General features: G+C 54.7%; 1 protein-coding gene across 2 annotated transcripts; it reads right to left on the reverse strand.

Annotated features, from left to right (window-relative positions):
* Positions 1-5,531: 5,531 nt before the first annotated feature.
* On the reverse strand, positions 5,532-17,199 carry ZFAND2A (zinc finger AN1-type containing 2A). Of its 2 annotated transcripts, XM_028486238.2 has the most exons (6): positions 16,641-17,199; positions 15,946-16,044; positions 15,405-15,499; positions 13,577-13,762; positions 6,417-6,451; positions 5,532-6,288 (listed from the first exon to the last, which is right to left on the reverse strand). In XM_028486238.2, the coding sequence occupies exons 2-6, from the start codon at positions 15,998-16,000 to the stop codon at positions 6,195-6,197; spliced, it is 465 nt and encodes a 154-aa protein (XP_028342039.1). In that variant the 5' UTR covers positions 16,001-16,044; positions 16,641-17,199; the 3' UTR covers positions 5,532-6,194. The 2 variants fall into 2 exon arrangements, with proteins under 2 accessions (XP_028342039.1, XP_028342038.1); XM_028486237.2 differs by lacking the exons at positions 5,532-6,288; positions 6,417-6,451 and adding an exon at positions 10,562-10,832.
* Positions 17,200-18,118: the final 919 nt, after the last annotated feature.

The raw sequence follows: 18,118 nt of genomic DNA on the forward strand, positions 1-18,118 counted from the left end.
AGGGTAAGCTGGGACGAAGTGAGAGAGTGGCATGGACATACATACACTACCAAATGTAAAATAGACAGCTAGCGGGAAGCAGCCACACAGCACAGGGAGATCAGCCCGGTGCTCTGTGACCACCCAGAGGGGTGGGATAGGGAGGGTGGGAGGGAGGGAGACGCAAGAGGGAAGAGATATGGCAACATATGTATATGTATAACTGATTCACTTTGTTATAAAGCAGAAACTAACAGACCATTGTAAAGCAATTATATGCCAATAAAGATGTTTAAAAAAATTTTAAAAAAGAAAACCTTTCCCTGAAAGACTGGAGAATTCAGGTCTTTTAAGCACTAGCTGCCAGGCCTCCTTGCTTGGCGCCTGCAATAAATCCTGTATTTTCCTTCACCACAACCCAGTGTCAGTAGCCTGGCTTTACTGCCCCCCAGGGGCAAGAGGACCCAAGTTTGGTTCAGTAAAAGGGAGAGGTGACTCAGATCAGCCTTCCATTGAGAACAGCTTAAAAAAATGTTCAAAAATCTATGTAACAAATACATATATATTGATGACATCAGAGTGCTTATTTGACAGTGAAATATTATGGGACCAATAACAAGGGAAGAAAGAGGAGCCCAGAGAAGTGAGCCTTCCAGCTGGGGCCGTTTTTCCCTCAAGGGTCAGTCAATTCGGAAGAAACAGCTGAAAGGCTGAGAACCTGAACAAAGATTTGGTCAGCTTTGCGGGCTTAGGGCTGCCAAGGGGGAGGGTTCTTGTAAGTGTCCCATGGTTGGGTCGAAACCCTGAAAGGCTACAATGTCGGTGTGAATAGGAACAGAGACCAGCCCTTGCAGGAACTTCATAAAATCCATTCTGAATTCATTTCAATTTCTGAAACTGCATTTAAGTGATTCAGGGTTTACTGTTGGTGCCTCTAGCCTGCTGAAAGAAGAAAAGTTAAAGTCTTTGTAGAAGACCATAATGTCCTATACCCCAAATTATAATTGCTCATATAGCATGACCCGTGCTCAACAGAAAATAGCTATGTACACAAGGAGACAATGTGACAGAAAACCAAGAAAAACCACCATTGTCAGCATGCACTGGATTGCTGACACACCCACACAACGTGGCTTCGTGGATCCGCAGGCAGACCGCCCCAGATACTACTGGACCAGGTTCGTTTTGCCCGAAGGACAGCAAGCCAAAACACCGAGATGCTGCGGTTTGCAGGAAATCAGCCAAGCAAGGAGATGGGGGAACAAGCCTCAGCTCCGCCTCCCCGAAGGCAAGGGGCTCAGGGTATTTATGGGATAAAGAAGCAGGGCGGTCTGAGGCCTGGGAAGGGTGGGGAGCAGCATGGGCAGAGGCGACTGGAAAAAGCTGCGATAATCTCATTCTGCAAAAAGGTGTAACTAAGCCACAGGCCTCTGCACCGTTCACAAATGGGAGCACGGACTTGAGGGTGGCGTCTTCAGCTCTCTGACGCCAAAAGGTCATGGAGAGGACCATGGCCATTGGAGGGTCGGTGGTCCTCGCATCCATCCTTAACCAGCTCAGCTGGAACCAGACACAACTGACTCCAGGTTCCTGAAAAACAACGCAGGCGAGCATCTCATCGTTTGGGGTCCATGCCGCTTGGAGGACATGCAGTCTTAAAACGACCTTGACCAGTGGAGCAGGTAAAACGGATCTGACCCAGGGTCTCACAGTCACGTGCTAACATGATGCCCCTAGTCAGGGGCTCGGTCTCTACTAAGCCTCGTAGCACATCCGGAGCTTCTTAGCCTGATGTGTGATTCTCTGCAGCAGAGGCCTGGCTTTGCTCCACACTCTGGGGGCCTGTGCCAGAGACCACCCCGCCCCCTGCCAGGGTCTCACTCACCGCGTGTGCCTCTAGCACTATTGGATCTTCCAGGTTATGTGACCCAAGTGCAGGACCACTTGTACTACAAACTGGATCTCTTGCTTTGGACCCCACTCAAAACCAGCCCATAAATGGGTGGTGGTCATAGTAAATGTGGTCTCTGCTGCCTGCAACCCAACGGGGCCAAGCAAGGGCAGCAGGGCTCTTTCTTCGTGACGGCAGATTGCGTTGTTCTGTTTCTGCACAAAATTAACACCAAATTTGTGGCTGAAAACTACAAACATTTATTAGCTCACAGTCTGTGCAGGGCAGGCATCCGGGCGTGACTTAGCTCTGTGCCTTGGCCAGAAGGGCTCCCACAAAGCTGGGGTCAAGGCGGCCGCCAGGTCTGTGGTTTCCTGGGTAGGCTGGCCTGGGGGACGGTCCATTTCCAAGCTCACTCACCTGGCTACTGGGAGGATTTGCCCCTCGAAGCTCGTGGCGCTGAGGGTCAGTTCCTTGCTGGCCGTCAGCCAGAGGCCTCCCTGAGTCGCCTGCCCCCCCACAAGGCGACTTGGAGCACGGCATGGGCTTCCCGCAGGGCAAGCAAGCAAGAGGGGCCCAGAGACGATGGAGTCACAGTCTCGTAACCTAACCTCAGAGGGGACACCCGTCATTTTGCTGCATTTGGTTCATTAGCAGCAAGTCCCTCGGCCGGCCCGCTCACAGGGAGGAGGGTACAGAAGAGCGGGCGGGTCATGGGGGTATCGAGAGGCTTCCTAGCTAGGCGGTGGCAGGCGCAGTAGCAGGGGCCTGGATTTGTAGGGGTGTTCTAACTCCCCCAGACCACCAGTCCCCTAAAACCTCAGTGACGTGGCAGACCCAAAGCTCGGGGCTCCGACGCACACGGCTCAGGGGGCATCCAGAGCTCACACCACTCACGCTCTACCAGCTCCAGCCAGCCTGACACCACCAGCACAGTGACCAGAGGAAGGTGAGGTCCCCGTCCGTTTCACCCAACAGGGAGCAGGAGACTTACCATGGCCCTGAGCCGACCCACCAGCATGGGCTCCGTCCCTCCCACGGGACGCAGACGGACAAACCAGGTGCCCAGTGCTGTGCTGTCTGGACAGACACAGCACAGCTTCTAGTCGTGGCAGCTGTGGTTTGGGGCTGCCGCTTAGCCGCCTGACCGCAGCTGACTGTCACCCACCACGACCCATCTGGAAACCACTCGTATCCGAGGGGCCCAACCTCCAGCTCCACCCAGGACCAGGTACCGCTTCTAACGGACGCACCTGGCCAGAGGGCAGATCCGAGTGGCTGCCATGTGGCCTTTGCTCCACAGACAGAGCTCTGACGGGAAGCTTCTGTCGGCTATTATGCAAGCACTCCCCCCATCAACCTGCGCTGAGAGACGGGTGACCCGAGGCAGTCTGTGCGGCCACAGGACCTACCGTGAGAGAGGCTCGGGCCAGGACCCCACTTACCACCTGGACCCTGTCAGGTCACTGGGCCCAGTGTCCACTCCAACCCTGTGTCCAGCGGCCAGCAGCCCCGGGCCGTGCCCTGCTCCACTCGACGGCGCCCCAGGGCGTCGGTGCCCGCGGGGAGGGGCGAGTGCACACACACGCCCGCCGGCGGGTGAACGGAGGCACGAAACGTGCCCCATCCTCCCGCCGGGCTGGCACTCGGCCACGGAAGGCATGACCTTCTGCGCCGCGTCACCCCGAGGATGAACCAGGAACGCGTGACACCGTCAGAAAGCCAGTCCTGAGGACCAGAGTAGGTCCCGTTCCTAGGAGGCGTCCGGGACAGACGAGTCCACGGAGCCGGGAAGGAGACTGGAGCTGGCCGCCGGGGGCGGGGGGCGCGGGGAGGACGGAGCGAAGGCTGACGGGTACAAGGTCTCCTTTGGGGGTTGAGAATGTTCTGGAACCAGATGGTGGTGGTGGCGCTGCAACACTGTGAATGTGCTAAATGGCGCTAAATTACCCACTTTAAGATGTTTAGAGTGGTGAGTTTTATGTGTTTACAATAAAAAGTGTGTGCTCCTCCTTTAATGTGGTTTTGTTGTTCACGTGAAAGAGACCTGTGTTCATCTGTTTCTGTTTGTCTCCAGTTCTAGGCGCCTCCGGCCCTCTGCACCTTTGTTTGATTTTGTTGAATATGGAAAAAGCTCACCAGAGGGTATCGTTCCCTCCCCCGCCCGGACTCAGGTACCCAGTTTCATTCGTTTCTGCTTTAACCTGTGTTTCTCCTGGCAAAAGTAAGCAGGTATTCGGGTATTTACCCCTCTGTCTTGCCCCAAAAAGTAGCATGCTACGCACTCCTTTACACCCACAGTACATCCTGGAAATCTTGGTCGGTTCCCCGACGTCCTCTCCGTCCTTTCCTACAGCCTCACGGTGCCCTGTGGGCGGGGGGCTGCCACGGTCACTTAACCACTGTCCACGTGAGGGCAAACGTGGAGATCGTCTCCAATTCTGCAACTGTAAACCAGGCTGCAGCGCACGTGCCTCTGAAGATTGCTGGTGGTAAACCAGGTTGGGCTCCTAGAAGTGGGACCGCTACGTAGACATTCATTTTGCCAGATTTTGCCAAATTTTCCTCTGTAACGGCTGTGCCATCTGGCATCCCCACCAGTAGGGTGTGGAAGTGCCTGCCGCCTCCCAGCCTGGCCAGCAGAGCCGCTCAGGTTTGCATGTGTGCTAATCTAACCTGAGGAACAGGAACCCGGTGCGGTTTCCGTTCGCATCTCCCAACGCGTGTGAGGTCAGACACCCCATTAGGGATCCACCCTTTCCGGTCAGTTCACGTCCTTCACCCATTGTTCTGTCTGGCTTCTGATCCTTCCCCCTCAACGTTCCAGTTCTTTATGTGTTAGAGAAATCCACCTTTATCTGCGATGTGCGCTGCAAACACCATCTCCTGATGCAAGCGTTCTGCATCCTGTTAAGGCCTCCCTTCCCCTCACCTGACTTCTGAACCTGAGAGAAAGCCCTCCCACACCCAGGTTCAGAGAGACCACCCGTGTTTTCTTCTAGTACTGGCTTGGTTTCATTTTTTACATTCAGATTTCTGATATGAGTCCTTTTTGGTGGGTGGTGTAAGGTATATGTCGAATTTTACCTTTTTCTAAATGGCTGTCCAGTTGAACCAACACCAACTGTGAAAAAATCCACCTTGGCCCCAGTGCTCTGAGACAGGCCTCCTCTCACACACTCTGTCCAGACGCACCTGGCCGGGCTCTGCACTCCCTCCTGTTCCTCCTGCACCAGCAGGACACCGTCGTGATCACGGAGGCCGCAGGGGCCCTCACGGCCCCCTTTCCAGGGCTGCCTTTGCTGTCCTATCACGTTGACTTTCCCTGTAAACTCGAGTATCGACTGGTCTAGTTCCAGAAAACAGCCTGTTAGTATTTTTATTGGGATCATCTTAGATTTAAAATTAATTTAGGCAAAACAGACACCTTATAAGGATGACTCTTCCTAAGAACAAGGACTTTTTTTCCACTGATTTGTGTCTACTTTTGTGTCTTTCATGAGTGTCTTAAAGTTTTATCTCATCTAGGTCTTGCATATATCTTAAGTTCATTCCTAAGTATTTAATCTTTATTGCCATTGTAAATTGGATTTTTCTCTTCCATTCTTTTTTTTAAATAAATTTATTTTATTTTTATTTATTTATTATTTTTGGCTGTTGGGTCTCTGTTGTGGCGCGCGGGCTTCTCATTGCAGTGGCTTCTCTTGTTGCGGAGCAGGGCTCTAGGTGCACGGGCTTCAGTAGATGCGGCATGTGGGCTCAGTAGTTGTGGCTCATGGGCTTAGTTGCTCTGCGGCATGTGGGACCTTCCGGGACCAGGGCTCGAACTCATGTCTCCTGCATTGGCAGGCGGATTCTCAACCACTGCGCCACCAGGGAAGCCCCCCATTCTATCTTCTGATTATCATTTGCAGGAATGAAGGCTATTGGTTCCTGCGAAGGAGGCTGCCTGCCCGGCCCGTGTCTGTGTTGGGCAGTGCAGGTGGCACAGCTTAGGTGGACGTGAGGAAGCAAACACTCAGCTAACGGCAGCCAATCACCACCCAGCAAGTGATTTACAACTGGGCACGGTGTATGCCAACGCCTGGCGGCTCTCCCTCTCCCTGGGGTCCCATAAGCTTCTCCTTGACCGTGACGGACACAGTGACCTTGCTAATAGCTCTTTCTCCAGGCAATGTCTGCATAAATGTACAAGTAGCTTCAGTTTAGTTCAGAACGACAAAGAACTCTCCAGAATGTGAAAGTAACCAGCTGCTCTGCCGTTGGCATGGGATTTTAAAAAGACCATTTTAAAGGTAATTTGTGTAGCATTTATCGCAAGATCTTAGCTTTTAATGCATTCTAAGGACGGCTCATCATGTAGATAGGGATGTGTGTGAGTTCTACAAACGTGGGTTTTAGGGGAGCCCCCAGACGCCCTAACGACAGGGAGGGAGAAATCAAAGAAGAAACTGAGGACAAACAGCAAACACGCTCTTCACACGACATTTAACTCCTCCTGCAGCACCGAAGCTCTCCTCTCGGCTCTTCCAGGGCATCTACTCACCTCGTACAGCAAACTGTGATTGCTGTTCTTACAGCCTTTCAGTGAAATAAAGCAAACAAATGAACATTTATCTGGGGAACGATCACAGCAGACCAAGTAGAAAAGTCAGACTAGTCTCCCTCTTACCACCTCCCCGACACACCATGTCTTGCGACATTTCCAAAGCTGAGTAAGTGTCCACGGTCCTCTTTCTCAAGCTTAAAACTTGGAAAACTAAGAACATTTCAGGAACTCATTTCAGAATCTACCTTTCAGATTTGGTCATAGCATTTCTGACAAGAATGAATGGGGAAGCCGGATTACAGATACATTTAAAAACATCCCCGATCACTTTTAACATGAATGACCTGCAAACACTGACTTAGGGCTGATGGGCTGATCGTGTCTGTCCTTCCCAGGATCCTGGGCCCCGTTTCCAGCAAGAACTAAAGTCCTACGTAGTCCACCAGCTCTCAGCTCTCGGGAGGCCCTCTGGTGACACCTTGTGGGCACTTCTGATACCGCAGCCGCGCGCCACCTCGGCCGGGGGACCAGTCACCGGACACTGGGCAGGCAGCCTGGCCCCTCGCCCTGCTCGGAACTGACAGGCAGGACCGCAGCCTCGGCAGGGAGGGCGCGGCTGCACGTGGGTGAAGACCCCAGCCAGTGGGAGAAAACGCTCAGCTGCTCCCTGGCTCTCCCTCCCCACGAGCCAGACCCTCTCAAGAGACGCGATGGACTCCCTGAAAAGGCCGAGCTGACGCCCACTCGTCCAGTAGGGCAGTGGTGGGCCCACCGCCGGGCACCGAGGCCCAGACAGAGCCTGCACACCTGGAGAGCCCTGTGCCTCGGGGCACCTGTTAGAGTGCCTGTTAGCCCCGCCCCATCCCACCTGAGGCTGCCATTTGTAGGTGAAGAAACTACAGCCAACGTTACACAACGTGCTCAAGATCACTCATCAAGCGGCCGAGCCACGACCTCATCATCCCACGTCTTGCAAACATTTCCACTGAAGCGCCCCAGCAGCTAAGGAAGTGAGCCCTTCCCGCCCAACGGGTGACCACAAACCACAGACTTCCTGCCAAGCCTTCTCTGAAAAATGCATGCAAACTTGTGACACTCAAAGGAATTCTCTGAATTCCTCATGTTAGCACTTTCTACGAAAATTTAAAATACACTTGTGGCTTCCCCGTCCGAGGGCCACGCCCACTGACGCCCTTAAAACTCCTCGAATGGGCATTTCTCAGAAAATGCGTAACTTTACTAATATAAGACGTACCCATTTAAAGCACAGTGACACCGTTTTCATCACATTAAGAAAAAACTAAGCCAATGAAACAGCTGATGAGGGTGTGGGGAAACTGATGGAGAGGAAGCTGGCGTGACTTTCTGGATGGCAACTTGGCACCTTCCACCAAACTCTGAAACACGTCCCCTCCGGCACAGCAAGGCCGTCCAGGAAACCCTCTCTGAGCAGCCGGGCAGAGGAGCGATGACACGCCCAGGTCCTGGGAGACCACGCAGCGTAAGGATGCCTGTGACCTTGACTGCTCTCCTGACCCTTCACCCTCTGCGCCACTTCAGTGTCTATTCACACAGGTCCTTAAGGAAAATACTAACTTCTCAGAAAGCTCTTAAATACACTTAAATACTCCAATCACAGTTAAGAAACACGAGTGGACTCCTAAGTTGATAATTCCTGATAAAACGTGCACGTCTTTTGTCCTTTAGTTTGGATGATCAAGAATGGCGCTAAAAAGAAGTATGACGTGAGCCCCGCCTACCTACTTCTAAAATTTCTAGTAGCCACAATTAAAAAACAATACAAAACCAGGTAAAACTCACTTCAATGTTTTATTTAATCCATCATATCCAAAATACTATTTCGACCTGTAAGTGTTTTTAACATGAGTATTTCACTTTTTTTTCTGGCATTGACTTCAAAACCCAGTGTCTCAATTTGGACATTAACCTTACTTGAGAAAGACCTGATCTGTATTTAGATTTTATAAAATTTACAGCTGAAGAACCAGATTCACATATTCACGTTCTTGACATACTCAACATTGTTTCCTAATAAGTGAATGAAGCTAGCAGCTCTGCGGCTACGCTGGACGCCGGCTTCACGTGCTCCCTAGTGGCCGGTGACCGCTGCACTGGACCTGGACCGCAGAAAGTGCTCCGTCCACGCAGTCCCCAGACCCACAGCATCAGGAACTCCGCTGGGGTGGGGCGGGGGGCGGTGGCCCTGCTCTAACAGGCCCCCGCACGATTCTGGCGCAGCTGGAGAACCACGGGTCCAGATCTAACGCCACCAACAGGACAGGGCGTAGAAAGAGCTGGATAACCCACCTGTGGAATGGGAACTGAATACACCCCCCAACCATTTTATATATATATATATATATATATATATATATATATATATATATATATATTTAACATCGTTATTGGAGTATGATTGCTTTACAATGCTGTTAGTTGCTGCCGTACAAGAAAGGGAATCAGCTATACGTATACGTACATCCCCAGATCCCCTCCCCCTTGCGCCTCCCTCCCACCCTCCCTATCCCAGCCCTCTAGCTCGTCACAACCATTATATTTTGAGGCTATGAAACCAAAAAAGGAAGAGTAGCTGCTTGGACTTGTGTTAATCCGCAAGCAGTGGGGTGTCTGGAGCGCACGGCCGGATGCCCCTGGGGTTATGCCTGGGATGGTACTTCTCTTCATCCGGTTCCCTGAGGTCCCAGGAGACGACGGCTCTCCTGACAGGCCCCAAAGCCCTCGGTGTCACCCCAATGCTTGCAGTCAGAGGGTCACAGGAACAGGTCGCAGTCAGTGGAACGGGAGCGGTGGGCTGGGGGCCCCTCTGGACAAGGACCCCTAACAGGGCAGGTGTAGTCCCGCCCCCGTGCCTGGGCTCAGATGGCTGATCACCACACAAGCCCCGTGAGGAAGACACAGCGAGATCCACTGTCGCTGGTTTAAGTGACACAGGTTAAGTGATAGAAGCCCCTGACCGGCTCAGCTCAGGGCAGAGCTGCTCGTGGTGGGAAGTATGCAAGTGCTAGAGCATGAAAGTATCCAAAGTGCAAATCATGTACGGAAAGAGGCCAGACTGAACACATACAGTCACATCATCGCTTTCCTCTCCACTGAAAGAGAAGAAAACAGCTTATGTTCTTAGGTTTGTCGTGATTAACTAGAAGCGGGTGATCGTATAAAAGACATTCGCCAAACACAGTGCTTCAGAAACCAGCTATCAAGTGTTACTCCCGTCACCCTGTGCTGGAGCGGCCCGCGTGTGCAGCCGGGGCTGACAAAGCCCGAGGCCGGGCGTGCGTCCCCTCCATCCCGTCCAGCTGTGACGGAGCGCGGAGCTCCAGGTGGCCAGTCGTGAGCCGCGCCACGACCGCTGAGCGCTCACCGGCGGGACACAGAACCGCCCCGCCTGACACAACGGCAGCAACGCCGCGTGCGCCCCGGACCAGTGCCTGAAGCGCCGAGCCAGCCGGCCGCCCGGCCCCTCGCGTGAAGCCCCCGACGGCCCGGGATCCGAGTCCCTTGCTGGCAAGCCCCTGCGCAGGAGGGTCAGGTCAGGGCTCAGCCAAGCCCTCGCCGGTGCCGAGAGCCACGCACGCAGGGACGAGGTCAGCCCCCAGCCCGGCTCGGGCACGGACACCATGAGAAACAGCCGAGTGGAAGTGACAGGTGACTCGGGCTTCCATTTCTACCCACGGAAGGTGGGGGCAGACTTTTCCACCGGCCCGAGGAAGGTCCTCCCTGTTAATAACCGGTGAAGGGGCTGAACTGCCCCCATCAGAGGTGGGGTGGAGTCCGACACCCAGGACCTATTTGGAGGGAGGGTCGCTGGAGGTGTATTAGGGAGGGTGAGCTCACAGCACGCTGACCCCACAGACCAGTGTCCTTATGCAAAGGGGACACTCGGACAGCGCCGTGCACAGGGAGAACGCCACAGGAAGGTGAAGGCCAGGGTGACGCGTCCACAAGCCAGAGAAGCCCGAGCCGACGGGAAGCACCCTCGGCGAGGGGGAGGCCGGGGGAGACCCTCCCCATGGCCCCGCACGGTGAGCAGGCACTTCTGGCTCCAGAACTGCAGTCCCAGCAAACAACGACTAGAATCCGGCTTCAATTTGGAATCCACTTTTAATTAGATCATGTTCACCCAAACCCCTACAGCGCATGGTCAGCACCAAGAGCTGAGCGTGCAGCACGGGTCCAGGCTGTCCCAAGCCCGTGCAGGCCGAGCCGGGCCCCTCCTCAGCCGGCCGTGCTGGCAGGGGGGCCTCCGCGGGCGCAGCCGCGGGCCCGAGGGTGTCTGTGCTGAATGCAGAAGCCGCCGCGACACTCAGAGCAAGCCGCCCGCAGCATCTCTTTCCGCCGGCAGCCCTCTTTTGAGCAGCGGTACGTGAAAATCTGAGAATGTACAAGTTGCTTCAATGTTCCAGCGGCCTCACCCAGCCATCATTCAACAAGCCCCCCACCCCCCCCATTTAAGACCAGCGGCATTTAAACTAGAAACGGTCCTTAGCTACACAGAATGAAGGCCCCGGGGCTTCACTGAGATGTCTGTCAGGAAAACAAGGAAATACTCGTTTAGGAGACAGAAAAGTTTTAACAAGTGGTAAATACAAAAGCGGCATTTTAAGTTGGGTCTCATGTGAGATGCTTGGGGGGGTACTCCCAGGAAAAGAAACAAGGCGGGGGGCGGGGGACGGGGACACGGCAGGGAAGGAGGCCAGGCACGAGGCGTCACGCGCAGCCCTAGAGGGAGCTGGCACAGCCGTTAGTTACTGCGGGGTCTTTGGGGTGATATAAACTCCCAGGCACTTCCGACTCTGTGCGGGTGACAATGTCAGGGAGGAAGGGGGCCGGCAGCCTGGGGGCAGCCCTCTGGCCAAGAAGGGCGAGTGACCCGAGCACGTGGAAACAGTGCAGGTGCCGGCGGGGCCCAGAAGACGGAGGGAGAAGGACCTGGTCACCTGGGGGGGGGTGGGGGGAGAGGGGTACATGGGAGGGGCCGTGGTCGGAGCGAAGGCACAGGGTTTTACCAATGCTTCTGGAAGCCTCGGAGGCACGGCAAGCATGAGCCGCAGGAACGGGCTGGAGGAGACGGGGCCAGGAAGGGGTCAGGGAGGCTCCAGTCAGAGGGTCTGGGACGGAAGCTCAGGGACAGACTTCACCCTCTTCTGTTCCAGGTTATTTGTCATAATTGCATTTGTTCTGTATTTAGTGTAACATACAGAAACCGTGAGGTAAGGTGGTCAGAAGCCAGTGCCCTGGAGATAAGCTCTGAAGGCCAAGACAGCAGGGGGCGGCGCACCCCGCATCCTAGGGAACCCACCCAAATAAACCCGGAGGCCCCAGGGAGCGTGCAGGGCTGGGCTGGGGCGGGGCCCAGAAGACGGAGGGAGAAGGACCTGGTCACCTGGGGGGGGTGGGGGGGTGGGGGGAGAGGGGTACATGGGCGGGGCCGTGGTCGGAGCGAAGGCACAGGGTTTTACCAATGCTTCTGGAAGGCTCGGAGGCACGGCAAGCATGAGCCGCAGGAACGGGCTGGAGGAGACGGGGCCAGGAAGGGGTCAGGGAGGCTCCAGTCAGAGGGTCTGGGACGGAAGCTCAGGGACAGACTTCACCCTCTTCTGTTCCAGGTTATTTGTCATAATTGCATTTGTTCTGTATTTAGTGTAACATACAGAAACCGTGAGGTAAGGTGGTCAGAAGCCAGTGCCCTGGAGATAAGCTCTGAAGGCCAAGACAGCAGGGGGCGGCGCACCCCGCATCCTAGGGAACCCACCCAAATAAACCCGGAGGCCCCAGGGAGCGTGCAGGGCTGGGCTGGGCCTGGGGGCGCGCGCAGGGCTCCGAGAGTCTCGTCTGAGGAGTGGACCAGCTGCCACGGGCCATGTCCAACCCGAGCCTCCTTGGACTCTGGTCGGGGATGGACAAGTGACCACAGGTGGCGGCTCCGACTCCGCCTGAAGTTCTATAGAAGTGACCACAAAGAGATGTTCTGAAAAAGGATGAACCCCAAAGGGCAAAAGATAAAAAGAAAACAGCCACAAGATTTTAATTTCTTTTTTTTTTTTTTTGCCTGTGCCACGCGGCATGCGGGATCTTGGTTCCCTGACCAGGGGTAGAGCCCCCTGCAGTGGAAGCGCGGAGTCTTAACCACTGGACCGCCGGGGAAGCCCAGAACAGCCACAGGATTTTAGAAAAAGCACATGGACGAGCAGTAGCGGACTCGGCAGACATGAGAAAGCTGAACTAGGAGCCGGCAGGCAGCGTCCAGAAGCAGCGTACGTGTGACACGGAATCCCCGAAGGCTCAGAAATCGACAGCAGCAGAGGCAGCGCGGTGACGCGGGACCGGGAGGAGCCCCGCCCGCACGGCAGAGCCGCCCTGTCCCCGGCGCACGCGCGCGCTCAGCTGCGGCCCCGGCGCGTGGCGACGACTGACCACGACGCAGGAACGACCACCTGCACGTGGGCCGCACAGAGAAAAGGGGACTTGAGGGGAAACGGAGGCCGGCCCGGGAGGTCCAGCCCCAAGGAGCGGGAGTCCAGGGGAGGCGGCGACAGCGTCAGCCAGGGGGAAGCTGCCACACCCGGGGACGAGGAGGAGAGCGGCCCCTCGCGGGAACTCCCCGAGCGGCGGCCGTAGCGGGGAGGCCACCGGCGCCAGCGAGCGCCGCGTGGGGACCGCGCATCTCCCGCCACCACGGCGCGGACAGGACAACCGCGAGCTGGAGCTGAACGCGCTGCTCAGGTGCGCGGCGCCGCGTACTGCAGGAGCGGCACGCGGCCGCTCCTTCCACCACACCCGACTCCAAACGGACAGACGCGGGCTCGAGAACGAGCCCCGCCACGGCCAAGGCGGGGACGCCGACGTCTGATTTTACACCCCGGACATTTCCTGGCGGAGCTTAGGAAAAGCCACACACTAACAGAATGATTCTAGAAAACCACAGTAACTTCCCATCTTGGGAGGAATTCCTGTAACAAAAGCAAATCCTAACATAGACCCTAATATTTAGGAAACATGTTTATATAACTGTAAAAACCCATGCTGTTCACAATCCAGGAAAACACCGATCAATTGTTGGGGTTTTATTTTGTACAAAAACTATTAAAACTAATTCGCCTGCTTGGATAACTGACCTTCTTCCCTGAGGAGAAACCGGCCCCCAGAGGGCTGACACAGACTGGCCTCACCCCCTCTTTCTTCTTCCCAGGGCGGTGTTCACAATCTCCATCAATGTGCTCACCGACCACCACATCTGGGATCTCTCCCCTTTTCACTGGGATGGGGCTGTTACAAAGTGGGCACACTGGGACCAGAACATCCTAAAAATAATAAATATAAGATGATATTCCAGATTCAGACAATCAAAACTCACACACACACAAAAAGGCACAGTGGTACAGCACATTTAAAAGCAAACAGAGTACAAACACTGACATCCGACCCCCCACGAGAGGAGAGTGTGGTTAGCACAGGGGATGGGCAGCAAGGCATCCCTAGGGCTTGAAGACAGTTGCCTTACGTGGAAGACAGTTGCCTTACGTGGAACCCAGGAGAACTGAAGAAACAGACTATTAACCACCCGCAGAAATGATCCTGAGACAGAGGTCAAGTGCAGCCCAGGAAGGAAGCTGGTGAACCAATCCAGAAGGACAGTCTCAGGGTGGCAGGGCTATCTGTCCAGCACCGTGTAGTGAGCAGTGAAGCCGCCCAAACACCTCGAGGGTGGGGCTGCCAGGAAAAAACACCAGCCGTGAAGAGCCTCAGCTCCTTCACCTGCCAACGGCCTCCCCGATGCTCCCTGTAGCTTCCACCGTGGCCACGCAGGTAGACTAGCTCATCAGTCAAGGGCGCACGTGGCCAGGCTGAGCTCTCAGGCTCAGAACCACCATCCAAGCCCAGCACTGGGGGGCTCTGGAGGGAACGCCCAGCACGGTTAAAATCCCTCTGGGCCAGGGCAGGAGCTGAGCTAATTTAGCTCAAGAACACTGAGGTGACATGTGGACGAGTAACAGGTAATCACAGAATCGCGATACCAGCTGTCTGGGAGCTGAGCTGGAAAGCCACCCAGGGGTGCTCCTGCAGCTGGCAAGTTGGCCAAGTTAAGAAATAAAGCATCATTCAGTCACCTCTAGGCAGACTCTCCCTATCCAGCGACACAGGAAGGTCAAGGCAACAGACCAGGTAGTTTGGCCTGGTCATCGGTGCCGGGTGAACAGGAGTCACCCTCCCCCGCTCCCATGAATCAGCAAAGAGCCAGACCCCAGCCGACACTGGTCAAAGGGTGTAGCACTGTCACCCGCATTTCTAACTGCCACCCTGGGGAAGCAGCAGAGTGCTGACTGAAGAGCTCACGAAAATGCTCCCTGAAGCACCCAAAACAAAGTGAGTTTAGGCTGGGACCACCTGAAAAGTCAGTAACCAAGGTCTGAAACCTCTGGACTTAGGCAAGTCTGTTTCCGTACAGCCATCTTCCAGCTTCCACCATGAACTGTCTGAATCAGCTAGGGAGGATGCCAAGGCTGCAAAGTTACCCAGATAAGCAAGCATTTACAATTCTTCCCAGATTAGAGCCCCCATCAAGCGCTGCACTGCGTTTCTTGCGCCCCATGAAGACAGAGCTGTTTTTCCTTGTGTGTTGAATAAAAGGAACTAAGTGTCTTAACATGTAAAGTAAGCTCTGAAGGTTTAGGTACAACAATTTGATTCCAGGAAAATAATCTGTTGCTTTAGAGCTGTGCCGTCCAGAGCTTCCTGCAATGATGGAAAAGCTCCACATCTGCTCTGTCCACACATGGCTCCCGAAAACCTGAAACGTGGCTGGCGTCACTGAGAAACAGGACTTTTAAGATTTATTTAATTTTAATTAAGCTTTATCTACATGTGGCTAGTGTCCACTATCTTGGGCAGCGCAGCTTTGGAGAGTGAGGACGAGAATCTTTAGAACGAAGTGTGACCAATGACCTGCTTGAATGCAAAGGGACATTTATGTGCAGCATAGGTAAAATGATCTTTACAGAAATCTTGTTTACATGCATCACACTCTAATGGAAGAAAATCTAAAAAAAAAAGAACAAAAAACAGTAACGTGTTTTAAAGACTAGAACCGAAGAATCACAGATCATACTAAACAGGTATTTACCTTTGCTGGGTTCCTATGATACCTATCAAATACATCCTCGAGGTACCACATGAGAAAAAAATCGGGGGCCGTGAATTTGACAATGCCAGCAACGCTGAAGAACCGGTATAGCATCCTTTCCAAAGAGATCCCACCTCACGTGGTACCACGTATTTAAGTAGAGCATTTAAATCCACTCGGTGCTGGCAGCCGGCCTTGTACCTAGCTGTACGGAACCAAAACCTCAGGCCAGCATCTCATTACTGAAAAGCCAGAAAGGCCAAGGCCCAGAGAACAACAGCTAATGAAGACAGTGGCCAGTTCTTCTCCCAAATAGATAACAAGACACCCATCTTCTGTTAATGTTCCCTTAGAAGTGCTTACCTGGCTGCTTGCAAGTTTTTTCTGAACACTGCTTCCCCAAATCAGGGAACTCCATTATGAGAAAATGTCCAAAACACAGATGACAGAGTGAAATGTCACCTGCAAGAATTAGAAATAATTAGGAGGAAAGCAAGGATGGTCCGAATTTCAGTCACCAGGGTTTATATCGCACAGCTGATATAAGTAAACAAACACTGCAGGGAGCATTAAATGCCCACGTCATCTGGGCTCCCGCAGGGGCCGAAGTGTCACAAATTCTTGTCTTTCAGCAAACAGAAAATGGGAGTTTTAGCGTAAGTACAAGCTCCTTCAGAATCAACCCCCTTAGGAGACAGATTGTTTTTCAGTTCTTTTAATTCCTAGTTTATCAAGCTCAACCCGAATTTAAGTTTTCATTAATCCATATTTTGACTCATATTGACAGGGACGTCCCATATTCAACTACACAGCTACTAGGGAAAGTTACAGCCTCGGTGAACTTTAAATCGCAATTTCATCTACTGAATATACTTGACAAACAAAACTCTGTTACCAGGTGCTAAGTCACATTACTTAACTACACTATCCCGGGGACATTCGACTCAGTCCCCTGTTGCTGTCTTTAACTCCCTTATGCATTGAGTTTTACTCAGAATTTATTCCTTAATGACAATCAACCTGGAGTTGACCAGAGGAAGGGGAAGTCGTTAACTCACCAGTGGAAAACAGGTGGACAAACGGTGATGCCACTGCACTTGAGAGAAAACTGAAGTCCACGGCACGCCTCACAGGGTCCCCTCCGTGATCTGGCACCCACCAAACCTCTCAAAACTCTTGTCCCTCCCAGAATTCACGTTCCCGGGGCCTTTTCCGGACCTGCGCATCAGCTCTCCCGCTGCCCGGAGCGTCCCGGGTGCCTGGGATACTCTGGCCACAGCTGACATCCGCTCATGCCCTCAGGGCCCGGTTTAAAGCGTCACTCAGGGCCTTTCCCAACACCCTCACCTGGCCCCACCCAAATCGCGGTTCCTCTACTCGGTAATTCCTTTCCCAGGGCCCACTCGCTCGGCTTCCCATTGCAGCTTCGTTCCCCACTCTCGGCTCCGCGAAGCGCAGGGCCCAGGTCGGGTCTGCCCATCCTGGATCAGCAACACCCAGCGGACGTTCGGAAATCAATCGATCGAGGACCGACGAGAAGCCGAACTCAATCCCGACGTGGCCGCGCTCTCGGCGCCGCAGCCGCGGTGCGAGAGCCCCGTCCTGCTAGGACACTAACGTCCTGCCAGTCCGAGGTTCGCGGCCCCGTCCGACCCCCGCCCGGCACCCCCAGGCCGGCCCCGAACCTGGCCCTCGTCTGAGGCCTGGGCAGCCGCAGAGGGGAGCGGAAGGTGGCACAGACCAAGAGCTGTCTCCCTGTCCGCGGTCAGCCGCGGGGGACAAGGCCAAAGGGACGAAGAAAACAGGATCCGAGCGACGGCCGAGGCCGGGCCGAGTCCGCGGGAGAGCCCAGCATCGTGCCGCCCGGACCTCCCGGCCATTTATTCGCAGCCGCCGGGTCGGAAAGCCACCGCTCTCCGGGCGCCCCCGGCGCGCCCCCGACGACGTCACCGTCGAGCCGACCAATCGCGCCCTCCGCGGCCAGGCATTCCCGGCGCGCCCCTAGACGTCACCGCTAGGCCGACCAGTCGCGCCTGCCGCGGTCCCGTCGGCCCGCCCACTCCTCGCCTCTTCTTGAACAGCCCGGCGGCTTCTCGGGCTGAGGAGTCAGGGTGAGGCGGCTCTGCGCAGGCGCAGTGGGCCGGCACCCGGAGCGCGGCGCTGAGTCGGAGCGGGCTGGGCCGGGGTGCGGAGGGAGGATATCCCGCGCTGGGTGCCACGGAGGCTGCGGGCGGCCGGTACCCGGCGCGAGGCTCCGCTGGAAGTGCGTCCAGCCGGCTCACGCACACAGGCACTGATTTTGCAGTTACAGATGAACTTGAGCGAGGGGGCAAGTTCACAGATGTGGAAACCACAGCCATGAAGGATCGACCGTGTGTGTGTACGTGTCCGTGCGCATTTTCCTTACCCTTGGTCTGGACCACGTGAAAGCGTGGTGTGGACATGATGCCCCATCACCTACCCCCCTCCGCCCCCAATACTCCCTACGTGACCACTCCAGCCACCCAGCACGGAAATCAGTGTGACACTATGTTAA

This window comes from Physeter macrocephalus, unplaced genomic scaffold, assembly GCF_002837175.3.
Source record: "Physeter macrocephalus isolate SW-GA unplaced genomic scaffold, ASM283717v5 random_745, whole genome shotgun sequence".
Taxonomy (NCBI): Eukaryota; Metazoa; Chordata; class Mammalia; order Artiodactyla; family Physeteridae; genus Physeter; species Physeter macrocephalus.

Bases quoted from the DNA above. Each gene is read 5' to 3' on its own strand.
- ZFAND2A (XM_028486237.2), bottom strand. From the start codon at position 16,000: ATGGAGTTCCCTGATTTGGGGAAGCAGTGTTCAGAAAAAACTTGCAAG. The intron at 15,500-15,945 runs GTAAGCACTTCT...TTTTTTTTTTAG, and splicing joins AAAAACTTGCAAGCAGCCAG to ATTTTCTTCCATTAGAGTGT. The intron at 13,763-15,404 runs GTCATTGGTCAC...TATTATTTTTAG, and splicing joins GTCCCTTTGCATTCAAGCAG to GATGTTCTGGTCCCAGTGTG.